At 44.8% G+C, this 20,644-nt stretch overlaps 1 protein-coding gene across 2 annotated transcripts; it reads right to left on the bottom strand.

The window, feature by feature from the left end:
* Positions 1 to 4,403: 4,403 nt before the first annotated feature.
* Positions 4,404 to 15,858, bottom strand: ism1 (isthmin 1). 2 transcript variants are annotated; one of them, XM_084375259.1, is made up of 6 exons: positions 15,629 to 15,858; positions 9,453 to 9,671; positions 7,697 to 7,979; positions 5,952 to 6,095; positions 5,723 to 5,812; positions 4,404 to 5,410 (listed from the first exon to the last, which is right to left on the bottom strand). In XM_084375259.1, the coding sequence occupies exons 1-6, from the start codon at positions 15,764 to 15,766 to the stop codon at positions 4,893 to 4,895; spliced, it is 1,392 nt and encodes a 463-aa protein (XP_084231385.1). In that variant the 5' UTR covers positions 15,767 to 15,858; the 3' UTR covers positions 4,404 to 4,892. The 2 variants fall into 2 exon arrangements, with proteins under 2 accessions (XP_084231385.1, XP_084231386.1); XM_084375260.1 differs by having other exon boundaries at positions 9,453 to 9,668.
* Positions 15,859 to 20,644: the final 4,786 nt, after the last annotated feature.

Genomic DNA, 20,644 nt, shown 5'->3' with positions numbered 1-20,644 from the left:
GCTCTCTTTTCATCAGAGCTAATCTGTGTTGCTGGGAGACCCTCGGCCCTATTCAGAACATCATCCCTCTCTGTCCTGGATCCCCTTTGCTTTGAAAAAGGATCCAGGGTCTTTAAAAAGTGGATGGGGTCCTGAGCCATTCAAGGTATATCCAATGCCTCGCGCTCAGCAAGGCTCTTAAATGCTAAACAGACGGTGGAGCAAATAAAGATCAAAGGCAGCAGCCTTGCCCGCCTGGCCTGCTGTCCTCACATGCCAGGCGCTGCTGTCACAGTGAATCACAGCCATGCAGCTTCCGTGCTCACGCTGACCCCCTTCCCCTCCCTCACCACCTAAGGGCCACCGACCCCCTCGACACTGTTACAGCCCCTCTGCGCCAGTGTCTCACGTCAACGCTTACAAACAGGGTTAAAACAAGACAGCGTATTGGGCTGTCTTCGTCAGACCAAGCTGGACATGACCGTGAGGGTTCAGAGGAGGAGGACGCCTCTCACCTTCATGCACATCAGGATTTTATCAAGTTCACTTTAGAGCAACAAGCCAAAAAGTTGAGCAGTTGGGAAGCATCACAGTGATTTACTCACTCCGGCCTCTCGCTGCGCCTTCGTTTGCCTTATTTCCCCTGACCCTGAGTGTGTGCACGGTGACTCAACATGGATGTTATTTGTTTATACATTGATTCACTGGATTTGAAATGTACAAGGAACTTTTAACTGGTAATGAAACTGTATCAGTTTACTGCACTTATGCCTGTATATGATCTACATCTGCAAACAAGACCATCAGCAAGAAGATTGGCTATTTCTGTATAGTTATTGTAGTTATTTTCAATGCCTGCCACTGAGCTGGAAGCCAAAAAAAAAAAATGTATGGCTGGGTGTTGAGGATGAACTGAGGAAGCTGAGGAAAGACACTGCTCTGTAGTCTGGTGGTACAGTGTTGATAACTTCTCTTCATAAAAATTACCGAGAAACAGTGTCTGCTGTCAGCTATCTGTCATAGCAAATAGTTTGTTTTCAGTTTTTTTGTTTCCTTTTCCTGTGATGTAGCCAAAAATGACTCAAACTCAATTTCATTTTGCAACCCTGAGTTTGTTAAATTATTAATAAATGAACCTTGTAACCTTCTAAATAGATACATTACCTCACCACTAAGCATCCGGCACACAGCTGTGAAAAAGTATTACAAATAAGTTGCATCTCTCTTTCACACACTTCCCAATCAAATACACATTAGTTAGTCAGTTCAAGATCTTTATGACAGAAGGTGGAGACTCTCATACCACTTCTGTCCACAGGGCCCACCGGGATCAACAAAATATGAAGGTCCTCGTGGTCGCTTTAAATAAAGTCTGTCTCTTTAAAAGTGCCTTTGCGTTGCTTCTGCTAGCATGTGAGGCGAGCAGAGCATATAAAACATGTGGTGGTACATTAGTCATGAGTTTAGCTCAATGAAAGGCATGACTGTATATAATAACTCTTTTATTAGGGGGCAAAGCAGGTTTTTTTCCTCTGTTGTCCTCATTTGTCCGACAGCTTGTCCGACAGTGTGTGTGAATTTATGAGCTGTATGGCTTATTTTAGCTTTTGTTTGAATTAAACATGAGACGGGAGCAGGTGCCACTCAAGCCACTACACCCATCTCACAGGACGATGTTAATTTTGTGGTGATACTAAATGTTCAAGTGAATTTGAGTGTTTGGTTTTGTGCTTTGCCATTGTTCTGCAATAGATGGTGTGGCTGCGGATCTCTGCAGCATCTCAGCGATGTCCCGGCAGCAGGGGTTAAGTAAGGCACCCTGCCCTCTCAGATGCTCCACAGCTACTTGACCTGTTTGTTCAGCTGTATACCCAGGCGCATGTTTGCCTCCACCCCACCCACCCGCTCCTCCCCTGACTTGAAGTGCCAAAGGTGGAAGCCTATTGAAGGGAGACTGCCAGCAACCCCACCCTTGCTTTGCCGGCAGGACATTAAGGATGAAGGTTGAGAGGGACGGTTAGAGTGGCTAGATAAGCATCCTCCTGGTCCAGGTCAGCTATTCCAGATTAGTAGACCAAAGAAAAACCTTTTAATTAGGTTTGCCGTGCCGTTAGGGCCCTGCGGTATTGTGGCCCAGACACTTCCTGCATTGTGCTACACCACCCATAAAGCAGCAGAGAGTAGGGAGTGAGTGAAAGAAAGTGAGGCAGCGAGGCTAAAAATGACTCTGCCACATCTGCACCACACCACAAAACAAAGAGATGCCTGATTGCCACCATGCACCGCGGTTTTTTACCTACTAGAGGCCCTGCATGTGAGCTCAGGCATGGGACAACAAACCACCTGGACTTGTTTTAACATGAAATATTTCTCGAGAAAAGCGTCGGAGAGGAGCTGAGCTTTCCCTTACAACATTAACCCATCCAAGTTTCCACTACTTTCTTCGTCTTTTTAACTTCTCTTGTGTTCCCGTTCCCACAGTTAACTCTTGTGTGGAGATGCTGCTGAGAAATCCCAGAGCCGGCCCCGTGAAACCCGCTCCAAATACAGTGTAAGCACGTTGCTTCTCATAACAAAAATAGAGGCAGAATACCAACAATCATATCTTGGTGATGCTTAATGAGCCCTTTGGGATCCTTGACAATATACCACTAATATGGTGCTTTGCATCCTTTGAAATACACCAGAGTAGAGTCCTAGAAATAGTAACACAAAAGCGAGGCCTCGCAGACGCCCCACAGCCAACACAACAAGTTTCCTCTGAACTCCCTGTACCCGCTGTTCTACAGTACGTCTGCCCTCTCATCAAATTTCACACCAGCTCCACTCCGCCTCCAAATCTTTGTGTTCCTACCTGCGCCACGGCACAGGAATCGAGTTGTGCCAGTGTTTGTAGGGGAGGGGAGGAGAAACGAGAGATGAAAAGTGAGGAGGGTGTACTAGTAATTGCGTGCTCTCCAGACACGTGGAGCCTGTCTGGAGAAGAGATACCGGGGGCGGAGGCGGTGCTGGTGGTGCTGGTGGTGGTATGTCATCAATTTGAGCTTGGCCCTAATGTCTCAAAATAAAGACGAACACCTCACTTTGATCTTCATGGCCTGTTCGGCAGACGGTCTGCTGAGATAACGATCCATGCCGGTTACTGTAATCTTAGCCTCGAACCATGCTTTTTACTGCGGAGAGGGACAGAAGACTCTAAAAGAGAGCTTTACACGTTATGACTCTGATAGTACAGCGGAAGAACTGTGTCTACAGTTTAAAAGAATGTACCTTGTGTGATTTACAGCGAGTGTTTTAAGGGTGGGTTGTTGATAAAAGCCTGTGTTTGGGATAAATGGGTCGAAGGACGCGTGTAGAGGAATTTTGTATGAATAGGCGAAGCAACTAGGCGGTTGCAAGTAGCGCCTCAGGGGTGCGGAACGTGCTGGGGCCTGCTGCATTATGAAGACGAGCCCCGCACCCGGCCAGCTGTGCCGCACACAGGACTGCAGGAATGAGAGCACCATGAATGGCTTTCTCTGTGTGACAATGACTGCAGCACTCAGCGGAGAGGGAATGGTCAGAGGTCCTTGCTATGGACAGGCAGCATTGAGTCTGAGTGTGTGTGCGAGACAGAGAAGAGTGCGTGTGTACACTGGGAAATTACCCAGGAATGCGAGGATACATGCCAAAGACAAAGAATTTGAGTCACATTCAAGGGAACCTTACCCTCCTCCTCGCCTCCTCTGAAGAAATATCACAACCCCATCAAAAGGCCTGGCCCGAGAGCCACACTGGATGGAACTAATGGAAGTCTTGTGCGCTGGCTTAAGCCTGTTGGAGGAGTTTAATTGATGAGATGAGATTTCTTTTTTCTCCTGCAGATGAATTTCCTCCGACAGCAGCAGAGTAATCTCACAGCAGCCCGATGAAACTTTGATTGAAATTTAAACACCTTTGAGAGATTGTCTTTCTGGCGACACATTCATTGTTTTATTTTGTTTTTTTTAATAAATTTATTCATAGATTTATATCTCAAAAAATCTTTCCGTACAGTCGAATTCACACATTCTTTGCGCTCTATTACGGTTTAATCCTAACTTGAGAAGCGGATAAGCGCATTGATGACAAAAAACACTTTGAGCTCATGAGGGGTCTCAAGTTAGCATTCAGCCACATGTGAATCACAAACCACAGTCAAACTCAGACGCAGCTACAACTTAATAAATACTTTACAAAAATAATGCAGGCTTTTTACAATGAAGATCTGCCTCGGAGACACAAGGGTTGTAAATTAACAGTGGAAATAAGATGCATGCTAAATAAACTCACAAGCTTACTGGAGAACCTGGATATTGCAGATGACAAAATGGGAGAAAATCGGATGACCCTGCTCTCTCTGCCCCCCCGCACCCCTACCTCCCCCCTCCCCCCACCCTGACACATTCCTGAAGGATCTGATTATTCTATTACCACAGGCCTCTCGGATTCACCAAACACAAACAGTCTATGGAGATGAACACGGACACAATCTAAACGAAGACTCCAAGAATAATAAATTCCCTTTTTTTTAAGAATATAAACTCAGTCCTCCCTTTAGTGACCAAATCTGAGTTATATAACTGGTGACATAGCTACTGGCAAAATTTTCATTCATTTTTTTAGAGGCATATTTTATAAAAAAAAAAAAAAAATTACAAAAAACAAAGCAACTTTTCGTGCCTGGTTTTGGTGAAGTCAGGAAAGTTCCTCATACGTTCTGACTCTGGATTTTTGTTCCTCTTGGTCCAAAAGAAGTCTTGTTCCTCAGAGCCTAAAAGTTCTTGTGTTATTTGACCTAAAACAGAATTAAAGAAATGGCTTCAGCACCATTTTTGAGGTTTAGCTGAATATTTAAGCAGTGTGTTTTTGTTCTCGGTCCTTTCTACGTCAGGCTAGAATTCCCTTGCTTCTTCAAACTGTTTGTAGTAGTCCTCGTCCTGAGGGTTGTCGGGACATTTCAGCCCGTTGTTTGGCGGCCTGGCCTGGTTGTAGCGGCTCCAGTCTCCTTTGCAGATGATCCAGGGCAGGATGTCCACCTTATAGTGCAGGTCAGCGGAGAACTCGGTGCTGATGAGGTTGGGCGTGCCAGCCCCTTTGCCGCGAGTGATGAGCTTCATGTGGTCGTCGTAGCAGCAGTGCTGCGCTGCCAGTGTGGTGGACTCCAGCGTCAGCATGGAGCGGATGCAGTAACGGGCCGTGGGCTTGTAGATCTCCAGCTTCTCTTTTGGCCCGCTGGCGTCTTTCCAGCGGAAGTCTCGTCGTGTGAGAGCGTCATGTACGTCTGCAGTGCTGTATGCCACCTCAGTTGGGTAGGAGCAAGGGCAGCTGGGAAGGTCGTTCGCCACCTTGGTCATGTACTTCTTCAAGAAGTCGCTCTTGCAGTTCATCCATCGCTCGCAGCTATCTGTGTCTGGAAGAGATGAAGACAACGTTATTTGCTGCATCCGACATTAGAAGGTGTAGTATTTAACATGAAGGTGTGTTTTCACTGCGTTGATTAAAAACAGACGGGCAAAGAGAGAGCGGACAGCGGCATACCGTGCTCTTCCTGCCCTGCTACACATTTTTTCGTCTCTGCGCAGTAATGGAGCGCAGCCCGAGCATGAGGAATGCTCAGTGTGCGAAGGAACACTGCTGCCAGATGGATGAACTGTCTTTGATAGTGTAAGAACATCTGAATGAGGGATAGTCTGGAGTGAGACAAGAGGAGGCCCAATCTTACCAACACCAAAGAGCTCCGTGGCATTGAACTCATCTGTTCCAGCTAACAGGCTCACTTCAGTCGCTGCTGTCTTGAAGGCATCTTCAATACCTTCAGAGAGATGAATGCACAGTGAAAGGTGGATCAAAAGATGAAAGACGGCTAAAGCAACACATGCGCTCACAAGCTATCCAGTAACACCATCTTTACTGGTGTGGAATCTTTTTGTTCTGCGATCCAAAGTCTCTACCTGGGCAGCTGGGCATATCACAAGTTCTGGACTCAGTGGCTGTGCAGGCGTAACCACACGACCTGGTTCTCTTCTGGTTGCCGTTTCCACAGGTGACGCTGCACGCCGTCCAGTTACTCCAGTCCCCCTCGCCGTCCATATAGTCTGGATTAGAGGGAGAGAGAGAGAGAGAGAGAGATCCTCAGCTCTGATGCAGGCCACATGCTGAACTTACTCAGGCCTGTTAGCATGCCTCACTAATAATAAGTGGGGGAGGACATGAAAGGGGAAGTGGGGGAGCTCAAAGTTCTCTTTGACTTTGCCCCTCAAAGCAGATACCACGAAAGCCTGTCCACAAACACACACACACACACACACACACACACACACACACACACACATACATGCACCATGTAGCTAGCGCAGAGTTGAGTCCAAGGCGAAGGCACCGTATGTGTGTTCAGTTAGTGAAGAAACAGGGAAACACTTTGCAAATTCCAACAAAGCTACAGGGGATCCAGCAGGGAACTTGCAAATAGAAATCAGCCCCGACACCATTCGGTCGCTCTATCTGTGATTCATTGGTTTGAAAATGGGAAGTGAAACGGCAAGAAATCCTCTTTAACTCCAATTATCATTGAGCAGATCACTGTAATGGGGATACATGGAAACAGTTACACTAAGCCTGTGACTACCCCACCACCACCATCACTACCACACACACACACACATCTTGAAAGCAGTACTCCATCAATGAGGAGAATTAATGTGGGCATGTTGGGATGGAAGTATTTCTGGCCGGGGTCCAAACCTTCCTATATACCCCCCCGCTGCCATCTGCCCCTCATTATGAGCATTTTGTATGAATACAGGCCAGATAGCCATCTAGCGCTGCTCCCCTGCCTCTTCTATAGCTTACTACGTGGCCAAAGAGCTCAGACCGAGCTCAGACTGAGCTCAGAATTTAGAAAACTTGATAATAACCTTACCTCAGCCCACAGATTAGACAACTATCAGTGGCCTGTGATGGATAGCCCTCACAGCCTGTCCACAATTATGATTAAAACCAGGACAGTAATGATGATAAAATAAATACTTGTCCATTAGTGTGGTATGAAATAAAGGATGAATGAGAGCTGACCGCAGCGATAAGCCAAAAACCATTAAACATGGGCTTTGGTTTGACGAAAAAAAGATTATAAAATCACCCTCCTCACCGCTGGAGTGCAAGTGCAAGTGGATAAAATGACATTTACCACAGCACACGCATTCCTGTTCAACCATGTTGGTTTGGGCATGCTACAACACGGGCCGGACGCATACTGTATGACAGTGAGTGTAAATTCTTCCACGGCAGATTTATCTGCGGGGTTACTTTTTGGAGAGTGTTGTGAGAATGGTGTGGCAGCCAAACAGTGCTTCTGGCCCCATTCCTGCTGCTGAACTTTGATGTAGCGAGGCGTTTAAACTGTGTCACGTAGCTAGCTCCACACCACAGTGGAATCCGTCTCGTAAAACAGTGTTAAAGGCTTCAATCAGGGGGCTCCCAAAGGCTCGCCTGGGATGACTGCACTTATTATGGTGACAGCTTAAATCAGCAAATCTGCAAATTACAGATTCCACATCAGACTATGGCCATCTGTGGAAAATGCTGGAGACCAGTGCTCAAATAAGAGCCTATGGACGCAGCTAAACATTCTGCATTGTGCACTCATTTCCTTGCAAACACACACACAAACACACACACACCCTGCTGTCATTCTCACCATATTCAGTCTGAGCTTTGCTTCCTCCCCCGGTGCCTCCTCTCCTATCCCAGTCTGTCGGCGGCCTCAGGAAGTTGCTGTCCTCGCTGTTGCTCCCGTAGGAGCGATCATGCTCCTCTGTTTGATGGGTGGTGGAAGAGGAAGAGGAGGAGGAGGAGGATGAGGAAGAAGTGTGAGGCCACCAGTTTCTCCAGTTAGGAGAAGCCCAGTTGGGTTTGCTTTCCTTACGGAGGCCTTTTTCTGGCTCATGGCTCTCCAGTCCATCCACCACTTCAATGGTCACCTGAAGAACAGAAGTCCATTTAAAGGGACAGTTCAAAAATCCAGAATATATATTTTCCATCATATCTGTTAGGCTATATGTCCATCGATTGCTTTGGTGTGAGTTGCAGAGTTTCTGAGAAATCGGCTTGTGGTGCAGCAATGTGTCATTCCAGAAATCATGACCCAGTTACTCAAGATACTTCACGGACCTCGTTAAGAGCATCATGTAGGAACTTTTTTCGTTCTACAGGACTATACCCGCCAATTGTATCACCATGCAGAAGTGTGCATCTATGTATGCGAGGCTTGTGCTTATGACAGTGCGGGATGTAAACATTAATGGTGCCCTCCCTGCCTGATCTGTAAAATAGAAAAAATAGAAAATAGTTCCAAAATGAAACTTTTAACACTGTGGATTATCTTGAGTAACCGGGCCCTGATTTCTGGAAAGAGACATTGCCGTTGAAATCAAATTTTATTTTTTTGGCATTGCCAGTGCCATGTACTTCCATCATATTGGAGAGAAGGCAGACATCTCTATGGCCGAAATCTCTAAAATTTGGCAACTCACACCACAGAGAAAAAAATAAAAAATCGATGGATAAGCAGCACTTCAGGTAAGAGGGAATACCTGTATTTTGAGGTATACTGTCCCTTTAAAGTCAATGTTCATCAAATACATTAACATTTTTGGGCAGAATAGGCGATTGGGTTGCCATGAGGTGACACTTTTCTGATACCCCAACCCACGATTCAACCCCTTCCCCCTTTCTGTCCTAACACATGTGCCTCCCAGATGAGGGGGGACCATCACCCCTGCCCCACAGTCACCCTCCCACCTCTTGGGCTCTCTCCACCTAAACACAAAGTTCAAAGGGCTACTCAGCCTCCTCCAGACCATGAAAGCCAGATGAATCCCAGGATCAAAGACACCCCCCTCCTCCTCCCCCCCTTCTCCCACAGCCTCACGCCCTTGCTCAATTGGTTGCTCCGCTCTCTTCCCACATCTTGAGATGTTAATACACTTTGTTCGTGCTCGGATTTAGCAGCGATGCTCTCAGAAATGGAAAGACCCCCTCGCTGGATTAGACAGGAGAATGATTTAAACATGGCAGCGGTTACTTGGCCATCTGCACCTCTGAGGGACTTCTGGGCAAGGGTTCGCCACACATTTACATAAGCTTCCGTCTGTCCTCCTGCACATGGGTTAGTCGTGAGGCATTGCTGGTTAGCGTCTGCCTTTCAGCTGTCATTATGATGGACGGGAGACCTCAGTGCCTGTCTTAAGCTGCACTACAAGCCAGGAAGTGTGAAAGGGGACGGGGGGGATGACAGAAGGAGGAAGGGGGAGAAAAAGGGGGTAGTGATGTGCACCAAACTATTCTCCTTCTTCCTGTTTGCTCTTCCTGTCCTGTGTGCTTGAGTAGCCATGTCTTACAAGTGAGTGAAAGCATCAAAGCACGCTGGCAGGTGCACAGACACACATGATCACCTGGATGTTGGGATTCTGTCCATTGATGTCGGCTTTGGAGAGGTCGGGGAAGTTGTGCAGATCCAGGAGGAAGGCTCCAGGGCCGTCTCTGTGGACGTTGCTGCCTTGTGCCCAGGGGAGGGCGGCGGGCCTGTGGGTCAACCGGTGCTCTGGACCAGATCTCCGGTCTTCAGGAGGCAGCTGGGAAGAGGAGCTGCTTTTTGCATTTATATTGTTCTGCTGAGGAGAGACAGAAACATAACACACATTTAGTATTGTTTTTTGTGAGGGCTGGCTGCAACTGACCAATCATGTTTTAGTTAGGTCACAGCTTTGCAACTCGGGGGGAAAAAGACCAGCAATATATATAGACTATATGTCATTATATTGGCAAATTCTAGGACAAAATCGGATATCCAAAATCTAAAAGGACACATTGATGTATATAGTGTCATATCAAGATAATAAAATAATATCAATATATTGGCCAGCTGTAGTTTGGCCAATTTAAGATTGTTTGATGGTTAAAAAATATTGTATCCCCTTTTGTGTGAATGTGAAGACTCCCTGTTAGTCACTTGGCATCTACAGAGTCTGCCCACTCAGCAGCGTTAGATTGATCTCTCATGTTGACAGAGGTCTGTGTGGCCGTGACCTCTGTCATAAATCCTCTGGACTCTGGACTACTTGGAGCCCAGAAAGAAACAGTGAGACAAACATCACACCAAGTCCGTCTGCTTCCACTAAAATATAATCCGTCCAGAGCCTGCATTTAGAGCCAATGTCACAGTTACTCTGTATATTTTTCCATTTTTAACTGGCGGAGTACGCTGTTGCTTTACCATAGTAAATGTTGTGGACATTTTTAGCATGTTCTCGTGCTGGCTGGGAGAAAAGAGCAATGTAAGGTTTTCCTGCACTGAGGCTATACAGAGAAAACCTAAGCAAACATTGCAAAATAATTACATCTGCCTCCCTGAAGACAGAAAAACATTTGGTTTTCTGACAGAGGGCGTTGTAAATCCGTCCCAAAAGGACAGTTAGGGCATATGTCTCCTGTCAGGTATGCACAGAAGGAACAATTATTCCTCGATTGGACAGACAGCCATAAGTAGTCGGCAATCATCCATTCTGGGGTGGCAGAAAATAAGATCAAAGAGAGCCATCAATCACGTTTCTTGTTTTCTTTTTTCACGTCCCGTTTCTTCCTCCCCAGTGTTTTTGTGGCTGGGCCGAGGCCTGAGAATATGGCAGCAGTGCTGTACGGTTGCGGTGGCCAGTCACAGACAAAGTGTCAGCTCAGCCACATTGTGGTTGGCATAAAAGCCCCCAGTGGAGCTGTTTGTGTCCAGCCAAGGTGCACTCTGGGACAATATAGACGCTGTAAATGGAGCTGCACAGCGAGGGAGAAAGGATTATAAATGTACATGTAACTTAAAGTCAACCGCGGAGGCGACAGCGGCTGCACAGACAAACTCCCATTTCCATTTAGCATTACTCCTCTTAATTCACGACCAGAGACCGGATGGTTGTTTATATGATGTATGATGCATTTCAAAGAATGCAAAAACTTTCACATCGCATATCTTAATGCCATAATTACAATGATTATTACAATTGCCCGTAATTTTGAGGAAGAAGAGTAGGTGGTTCTGCATTTTGCCTGTAGCCACCGAATGAAAAAGGGCTTTTACTGTAGATAAGATGATGAGTTTTTATGAGAATTTATGTTCACAATCATAATTCCAATTCCAATTAAAACCACAAATGTCTTTTCCAGAACCAAACAATTATGGCTGAGCGCTCTGTAGAGAAAAAGACATCATTTCAATAGCCGTCGACCCTTTATGTGAACATCACAGGACCCTCTGTGGGTCTATCAAAAGCACTTGGACTTTGAGATGGCCACGTGATAACCTTGTCTTTCAAGTTCCCAGCCTTCAGAAGTCACTCAGTGGCTGTAATTGAGCTCCTCTGAGGGAGCTGGCCCAGCACAACACTCACAGGTTCAATCACAATGTTAATTCATACATAGAGTTGTAAATACAGTAAACAGGTGAGCTTAATCTCCTCCGAGTGGGTTAGATTTTAATGGATTATATTAGCATCAAAGTGCAGACCACCTGCTGCCACAAAACACTTAACTGCCACACATTTCAGACAACCTCTCTCTCCTGTTTTCCCATCTTAAGTCTATGAGGTGTTTTGCATTTCGCACATGTATCCTTGACTTATGACTTACTACTTTCTCCTCGAGTCGGCCCATTAAAAGAAAGCAGATGCCACTTCGAATGTTTCAGAATACGCAAACTGTCGGTTCGTGAAACCCAGTCACAGTGTTCGCAGGCGGATTAATCCTTCATTATCCAGTATAATCCCATCTGAATCTTCTGTTGTGTCATATTACGCCGTATTACACATGGCAGGCAGATTATCTAATCCTGACACAAATTTGGTTTATTTAAAGTCAAACTTAAAAGCGCTCTGATCCCAGGGCGACACTTGGGATGATGTTTCACTCAGTGTGGGGGCTCGTTGGGTTGGAGCCTGCTTGTAAACACAGACCGTTTATGGGCAAATATTAGTAGCTTAGTAGTAATGCGATTTGATTTATGTACAGGCCAATGATAATCTTGCAGACATTCAGGTAAGAAGGCACCAAATGGGAGAATTACTTTCGAGACTAAATTAGATACTGAATATTGCTCAAGCGCTGCACATTTGAATAAAACTAGTGGTAATAATTTGCCATCAAACTCCCCAAGGATTAAGAAACTACACAGGAAAGCAGCACGAATCAACCTGATTTCCAAAATGTTCTTAAATACTACAGGTTGGTTCATGATACATGAACGGTGTCTCTGTCTCTATCACTTGTTTCTGCACTGTGTAACTTCAGTGAGAGGGTAGGATCACAGCGTTACATACATGTTGGATAAGTATATCATAGATATATCTGTCTGTAAAAAGCTACCTAATTTGCAAACTGAGCCATAGTGAAGTTGAGTACTGTCTGAAGACATACATGAAGGTGAGTTGTAATTTGTCGTGTAGCTGACACCGTTGAATGTGAGAGCTGCCGTGTACATCAACATTCAGGTGAGTTAGAAAATTATATTCGAACCTAATTTAGGATTTACCTGCCAACATTAAGTTACAAGACAATTTCTCTAATCTAAGCCAGCGTCAACCAAGGACCTAAGAAAGAACAGTTTTATGCATGATTTTCCTTGTAGAGCTTTTGAGTCTTCTACTTGACTTCTCTCAATGTCAATATTTCATGTTCAGCGTAAACATATTCATTTCCTCACACCAGAGTCAAACAGTGGACAATAGATGCCCTTGTTATGTGCACACAGTGTTGACATTCAGATTTATGTCTTACTTTCTTTAGTGCCAACAGGACATATGTGGAACTTCTCACTGTAGTAAATACATCAGAATCTTGCCAAAACACAGAAAGTTATCTGTCTTAAATATATTGCTGTTAATCAAAAACTTAAAGCCGAATTTTAAATTGGAAGAATGTGAAGATTGTGAATAACACTGCTGAAAACAGTTCATCACTTTGCGGAAAACAGGGAAATTACTGCACTGAGATTTCACTAAATCTATATTTCCATCTGGGAGCTCAGCCGTGTGAAGGACAAACCATGAAATCTTACACATCCGAAAAACAGATTTTCTTTCCATCTCAAGTAGTGTTGAAAATAATGGAAAGAATGCACGACATGGGGATTAGTCATCACAGTTGTGTATCACTTATGTAAAGTCCGTCAGTTCTTGATAATCTCGACATAAACACCTCTCTCTGCCCTTTCCAAATGACTCTCAGTGGAGCTTTCTAACAGGATTTAATGAGAAAAACATGCGGTTTTGTCATATTTCTCTAATAGAGCCAAGGCTGTATATGTGCACAAGAGTAACTCATTTAAATGTTAGAAAACTCAGCTTTGATGGCGAGGCTGCTTTACAGTCGCTATCACTCATCGGAGATCTTCCTCATGCTTTAATTTGGAGATCAAAAGTGACACACCATTCCTCCTCAGTTCATCTGGGGCCTCCCAGGATGTCACCCCCCCCCCTAAAAGCCATGAATGAACACTTGCACACACAAGCCACCCCCTCTCCCCCCTCACAGTATCTCCTCTTCTTTTCCCGCTTCCCCCTTTTTCACTTTGTGAGGGCTGCTTAAAGGGGCATGACTCCATTTTCAATTGGGAGCAACTCAGGGGTCCTTCCCCCAGGGAGGTTGGCAGGAAATGAAGGCAGCGCACATTGTGCCAGATGCTTTTCAGCACTACACTTACGTAGGTGGAAGAGAAAACTATCCTTCCCCCTGTCACACGCCTCATACTGGGTGTGTGTGTTTATTTACGGGATCAAACTGACATCCATGGAGGATTTAAGAGCTCAAATATGAGTCATTCTTCTTGAAAATAAAAGAAAAAAATAAGCAGAGGAGAGGAAAATCACGATTAATTATTTAGTACAGTTAATGTTTTATTTCTGGATGAATGTGCCTCCCTGGGTGACACATCATGTGTCGTGGACCAGAGAGTTTTCCCTCTCCACTACAGGTGCATGGAGCCGCATCCTGTCATTTGTGTTTCTGTGAATGGCATTTTAAAAATGACACCTTGGTCTGACAATACACCCCCTGGGCCGTGACAAGCCCGGCCGAAAGATGACATCACCGCCTTCAGTGGCGGGCCAGTGAAGCATGTCCGCACATAGTCGGAGCATTCATGAGCAAAAAAAGGAAAAAAACAAAAAAAAAAAACATTCATCCCTTTACTCAACATGGGGTATGAGTGGCAAAGTTGGGCTCTTTCATCACGAGCCAGCATCTCAATGTAAATGTGGACTCTAGTGACAAAAGGGATGTGGAGGCTGGGATGGGTTGCATGTGTTCAGTATCTTAACTGCAATACCTCAGGAGAAACACCCACCCTGGCTCATCCGATCCAGCATTTGGCTGTGTGACAAACATTCGATAAATTCCTGGAATATTTCCTCAGCTTTGCATGCCCTAATATCCAACCGAACACAGGCCTGCTGTTGCATATAGTCAGCCGGCAGTGATGTGATGGCAGTGATAGTGGAGATAAGAGAAATTACCCTCACCATCCTCTGCTGAAGTCAAAATTCTTTCCATTCATCTCCCCCAGAGCCCCAGTAAACAATTTATGAAGGGACACCATTCCAGTAGGCATAAATACCCATTTATCACTGGGACATGAAGACAGTATTTCAGTAGCATGCTAAATATACATCAAAAAGCAGCTGAAGGATGCTTAACACTCTCTAAAAAGCCTGTTGATCCCGGACCCTTCTTAACCCTCCAGTCAGGATTTGAGGCTCGACTGGAGTCCCTGTGCTTTATGCTGATGTTAAAATGGGCAGTTAAACTTTTAAACCTGTCTTAACTGGTGTCATGTTGACAAACGTCCCCCCTTGTGAAATTTTGCCAAGGCCTGTTCTAAACTAGGGGTGCAGCTAACAATTATTTTCATTGTCGATTCATCTGTTGATCATTTTCTGCATTAATCGAGTAGTTGCTTGGTCAATACAAAAACAGAAAAGTTTCGGCGAGTTGGCGGTTGTTTAATTAATGACAAGTAATCGATGAATCATCACAGCTCTGTTCCAAACTGGATGACAATCCAAGAAAGTGTCATGAAAAACTGTATTTTGACCAGATTGCATTAAGATTTCCTGGTGAATTAGGTGCAGGACCAAATGAAAAAAGTTGGTATTAAGGGTTGAAGTTTGATGCCAGACTCTTCTCCACACTAAGCTCTGAGGCTTGTGTGTTGGGGGGGATCACTTCAGGGTATCAGGGTATCAGGTCTGACCCTCCACCTCATCAACTGGAAGCTTGGATGACAGTGATGAGCCCATGATGACAGAGAAGTGCCTGCAGCTAGCATTTAACCCCACAATGGGGAGGTGCGTCTGAGGGGAGCTCTGTGACCCTGCCTCATCTTCCACCCCTCTGCTGGCTCCCTGCCACTCCCGAGGGACACCCTAGGGAGTCCACATCCCTGTGTATGTCAACAATCCCCAAGGGTTCCCTGGGAGGGGAGGCTTCATTTTACCTGAGCCCTTTTTTTACCTAACCCATCTGTGACCAAACGAGCCCTCTCTGATATCACCCTCTGCATCAAGTTTCCCCAACAGATTTCCTCACTCACCTCTCTAAGTGCTCTGTCCTGATCCAGGCTCAGAGTTACATTTCCCTGCGGCAGCGGACTGCTCCGCAGCACCGTGATGTGCAAGGTGAGGAGAAGAAGTCCCAGGAGCAGCAGCAGTTCCGCCGCCAGTCGCACCATCCTTTTGACGCGGCCGCTCTTGGGAGCCTGCGTTGTGGCCGGAGCTCCGACTCCGCCTCCTCCCGGTGCAGAGACTCCAATCTCCGGATCCGCCGGGGACGAGGAGCCGCAACACCACTTCGGAGCCACTTCGGGAATCAGAATTGCAAAAAGAAAAAAAAAAAAAGAAGAAGGGAAAAGGATCGGAGGAGGGGCAGACGAATGACTTGGAGAGAAGTGCTGTAGATGAATTTGGATCCAGGGGGTTTTCTTTGATTGTCCTGAATTAAAATGTGTCCTCTTTCACTGATTATTCATGGAGTTTGATTTTTAAACCATACAGGAGACAAGTTAATGCTCTGATCTGCCAATCGATGCACTGCAGGGCTGACCCAGCGCGCAGCATGAACACTTTCCGCTCTTGTTGCGCCCTCGTCAAACCTCCAAGCTCAGGAAACTTGCAGCCCAGTTGGCCCGCGGTGTCCCCGCCACATTCTCAGCCTCACACTTCACTTTTCACTCCCCGGGTCCACTTCAGCCGCTTTACGCACTTCTTGTTTTGTCCACATTCTGCGCTGTCCAACGCGTTACTCGACGAGACTACCTTTGGAGAGGAAAAAAAAGTACAGGTAGTTAAAAAAAACAAAAAAAACCCCAACAACCTATGTCTTCACGGTGGAGTTGTCTCTGCTTCAAAAACAGTATTCATCCATTCTGCTGCGGATCGAGAGCCCCACCGGAGCGAAGAGGTGCGGGCTTGCGTGCGTCTTTACGAGTCGTGCTGGAGGAAACAAGTCAAACCATATCAAACTACGGCTTTCTAAGACACACGCTGTTCTTGTTGTGCGCTCTTGAGGTGGTTTTATACTATACGCCCCTGTGCAGGCGCCCTCCCCCCCCTGGTTAACTCTTTCGTCCCTCTGAAACAGTCCTCCCCAAGCTGGAGTCCGGCTGGGGTTTGACACCAAACATTCTTGCAGAAGCTCGAATGACAAACAAGCCAAAAGTACATTTTTCTCCTTTTTCCACTGCAGTTGAGGTGCACTTAAGTTCGTTCAAGTCACAGGATCACAATAACAGAGATTTACCTTTTTAAAAACCTCTAAATATCTCAGGGAACGTTATTTCAGGTTTATAAAATATTTCCCCATTTCAATAGGCATTAAACCACGGGTATGTATGCTGATTAAGTCAACCCTATATGCTGTTTTAATGACACAAATGCCACTACACAGGGACAATGAGGACTTCCTGAGGCAACCCCAGTAACCTTGGTGGTCCCCGGAGGCGCACTGGGCACACAGGCGCGTCACAGCGCAGCAGAGGAAGACGCCCGGAGGCGCGTTGCAGGACGTCTGCCTCTCCTGTTGACATGTCAGCTGTGAATAAAAACGCCGCGACGGAAACACCCGTAACACTTCGCTAAAGCAAGACAAATGGCGCGTAATGTGATTATCTCTCGTGAGACTTTTAATTGTCCACTTCAAAGCTTCAAAGGACAGGTCGCTGTGTCAAATTACGCACCGAGGAGGGATGCTGCTGTCTCAGCCTGGGCCAGAGTCCACTGAGCCCCCCGAGACATGGAGCAAACCGCGTGCATCTAATATCAACTTTGAGGTCGGTTAATCCAGTTTGGCCACAAGTGGAACAATAATGTTACAGATGCTGTGTCATAAATGTATTTGTCACAGATTAGTTGAGGACATATTCCGATCAAAACATATTGGTCATCCGGATGCGCGCATGAATGATCCTTGTGGCCAAATGGCGCGTAATGACGCAGCTGAGCCAAAGCATCTTCAAAAGTAGACTGCTACAGCATAGTTACGTTAAATAAACATAAACATTAATGAGCAGGATGCCACAAAAGTGATGTTATTGTCCTTTATATTTCATTTTTCCTGCATCACATGTCTCTTCATCGACAGGCTCAACCAAATGTGCTGAGTACAAGCCAAAGACATCTTTCCCTGAGTTTCCAACATGATTCATAGGAGCTATTCTGAGAATTCTGGTAAACTCTGGCCCTGACCCTTACTTCAGCTGAGCTCCAATATGCCCATCTGATGCCCATGTGTGCAAAAAAGCACAGTGAGTAAATGTGGTCAGAGGCCCAGCTTGATTTTTATTCTAAATACATCCAGTGGCAGAAGGTGATGAGCAGCATGGGGTAATTCAACACCTTGGATGAATATTGTTACCTAGTGTCACATTTCATTCAGTCATTAACTCCCTATATCGATAGCAAATATCTGATAAGGCTGTCTGAATTAGGCTAGACTGTACAATTATAGAAATCCACCACACTGGCCTACTTCGTTACGCTCTCTGTTAACAAGTAGTTCCCAGTGCACAGCTTTCCTGCACTCTTCAGTTACAGTCTTACTCCAGGCAAAGCATAGCTGTCTAAACCATGTAAATCTGTTCTTTGTCTGCTTCACTTCAAAAATCCCTTTCCAGAATAGAAAATTCTCTGTCTAAATGGAAAACAGAGAGCAGAGAGAATGGCTTGCCTGCTTTGGACACAGTGGTGGACATCAAAGGCGTAGCAGAGGATCCCCCTTCAGAATAGCAGCTACATGCCATTCCAATAAGTGCAGTGTATTTGGATCTGCAGTTCAAAAGAGGCTGGTGCAGGCAGGCAGGCAGGTCTCTGGGGCCTTGCCACCAGTAGTCTGGTTGCACAGATGTTTCGAATGCCAGCGCAGACCATTTGCCACTTCTGCTGAAACTGAGGGCAGTTAGAAGTGACTGGAGGGAAGTTTGGCAGGACACGTGCTTCCCGCCTTGCCTGGCGCTCAGTCGGTTGCCATACTCTGTCAATTTATATCTTTAGCTAGAAATGGACAATCCATTGTAGTTAACTCTCCGGGTCAATATGTTGTAAACTCCTGTATAATATTGTGCAGCTCTTGCATTTAAATAACATATTGTCATATTGTACATATTTTTGATAACATGTTTTCATGTTTTATCGTCAAACTTCTGTTTATGCTTCTTGACTTGCAGGACTTGTTTGTATCTTTCCTCATGTTTTCTATTTACTATGTTTACTGTCATGTACCACGACACAAAAACAAACTTGCATTTGAAAACCTACTTAGCAATCGTCTTGATACAAATGATTCTGAAAAAATAAAATTATGTTTTACCAGTCTTTCAAATGACTTCTTATAAGACTAGTGACGTGGGTTGCTGCCAGCATGATTGTCATAATATAAAGGATCTGCACGGAGAAAGATTTAGTGGGCCAAATTTGTAAGTTTCTGCTAACAACCATGTTGTGCTTTCCTTCACACACATTTAGGATTATATAGACTTCCATCAGTTGAAGCATGTGAAGTCTGAATTCTGACTTTAGCCAAAAGCAGTTTTTAAAAAAGCCACCAGTGTATGACCTTTTAACCTCTCTGCAAGATAATAGTTTGCCTGCATAATCAGAGGTTCTTAGTCAGTGGAGTACTGTAACTAAGGGCATGTACTCAAGTACTGTAATTAAGTACAGTTTTGACTCTACTTGAGTATTTCCAGTTTATGCTATTTTAATGTTCTTTCCATCCCACTACATGTAGGGGTCAAATAATGTACCCCTTATTTCACTACATAGCCTTAGTTTGATTGACTTTTTACAGATTCAAACTATGAGTAAAACAGAAAAATCAACAAATTATAATATGTTATCATCAATGTTGTTATAAGTACCCAAAAGTCAAACTTGAGTAGAAGCAAAGATATCATCTCTAAATATTACTTTGGTTAAAGTGAAAGTCACCCACAGAAAATGTATTTGAGTAAAGATCTGTAAGTATCTGATATCAACTGTACTTAAGTATAAAAACTAATTTTCTGTCAGTAAATGCACTAAAGGATCAACAGTTAGAATACAAGTAAGTTAAACAAACTGTACACGATTATCAGACCAGATATTCAGCAATTTTCTGATTATCGGAATTAATCTTTAGCAATAAATTAATCTAAAAATGGGATAGGCTAGTCTGCATAAAGAGTACTTTAAGTTTTGGTACTTCAAGGGTATTTTGATGCTAATACTTATGTACTTTTGGTAAAATTTTGAATGCAGGACTTAACTTGTAACAGTGTTTTTACACTGTATTATTGCTACTTTCACTTCTTCCACCACTAAGCTTAGTATTTGAGCTCTCCATGCCTGTGATGCACTCAGTTGCTTCTGAGCTTCTCTTTACACACATCTGTCTTCTGCTGTAAACCCACAATGCATTTCACAATGTTCACGTTCAGACTAATGGTGAAAGTAAACACAAATTAATAGCACCAATCCAGAGGACGTCACCGGTGCAACATTTGAGGCCAACGTTTCCCGTCTCATCCAGATCTTTATGGAACAGTGCATTGCTATGACATCACAGATTGGAGGATTAACAAAACTGTTTTCTATTGTTTCTGGCTATAGGACCCAGATGTGAATATTCACTTACAGAACAAAGCCATCTAGTATAGAGCATCGATTTCAAGGGTTTTCTGCTTTAGGGGAGAAGGATTTTTTTTCCTATAACTTTTCTTAACCCTTCTCCTCCTACGTTCATCTAGCATGTTTTTCCCAAGGACTGCGTATTGCATTTAAATTCCATCTTGTAAAATATATCACTATGTTGTTTATAGGGAAGGAAAAAAACACAAACATCCTATAATATCCCGAGGGCAAACAAGTGTCGACTAGACCCAATCCGACACATTGTGAAAACACATTTATCATCCATCTATAATCCTTCCTGTGCTAATCAAATGATTACCCCATACCACGAGAATTTAGAGTTCAACGCTAATTGCTAGGTTAGGTTTCTGTTGGCTCAGGTGCTGCATACTCTGCATGCTTACCTTCACGACTCTTACGCAGTCTGTGCGTGAAAGAGAACAGCA

Source organism: Pagrus pagrus, assembly GCF_965226575.1.
Source record: "Pagrus pagrus genome assembly, chromosome: 15".
Classification (NCBI taxonomy): domain Eukaryota; kingdom Metazoa; phylum Chordata; class Actinopteri; order Spariformes; family Sparidae; genus Pagrus; species Pagrus pagrus.
This window is presented reverse-complemented; position numbering and strand designations above follow the sequence as displayed.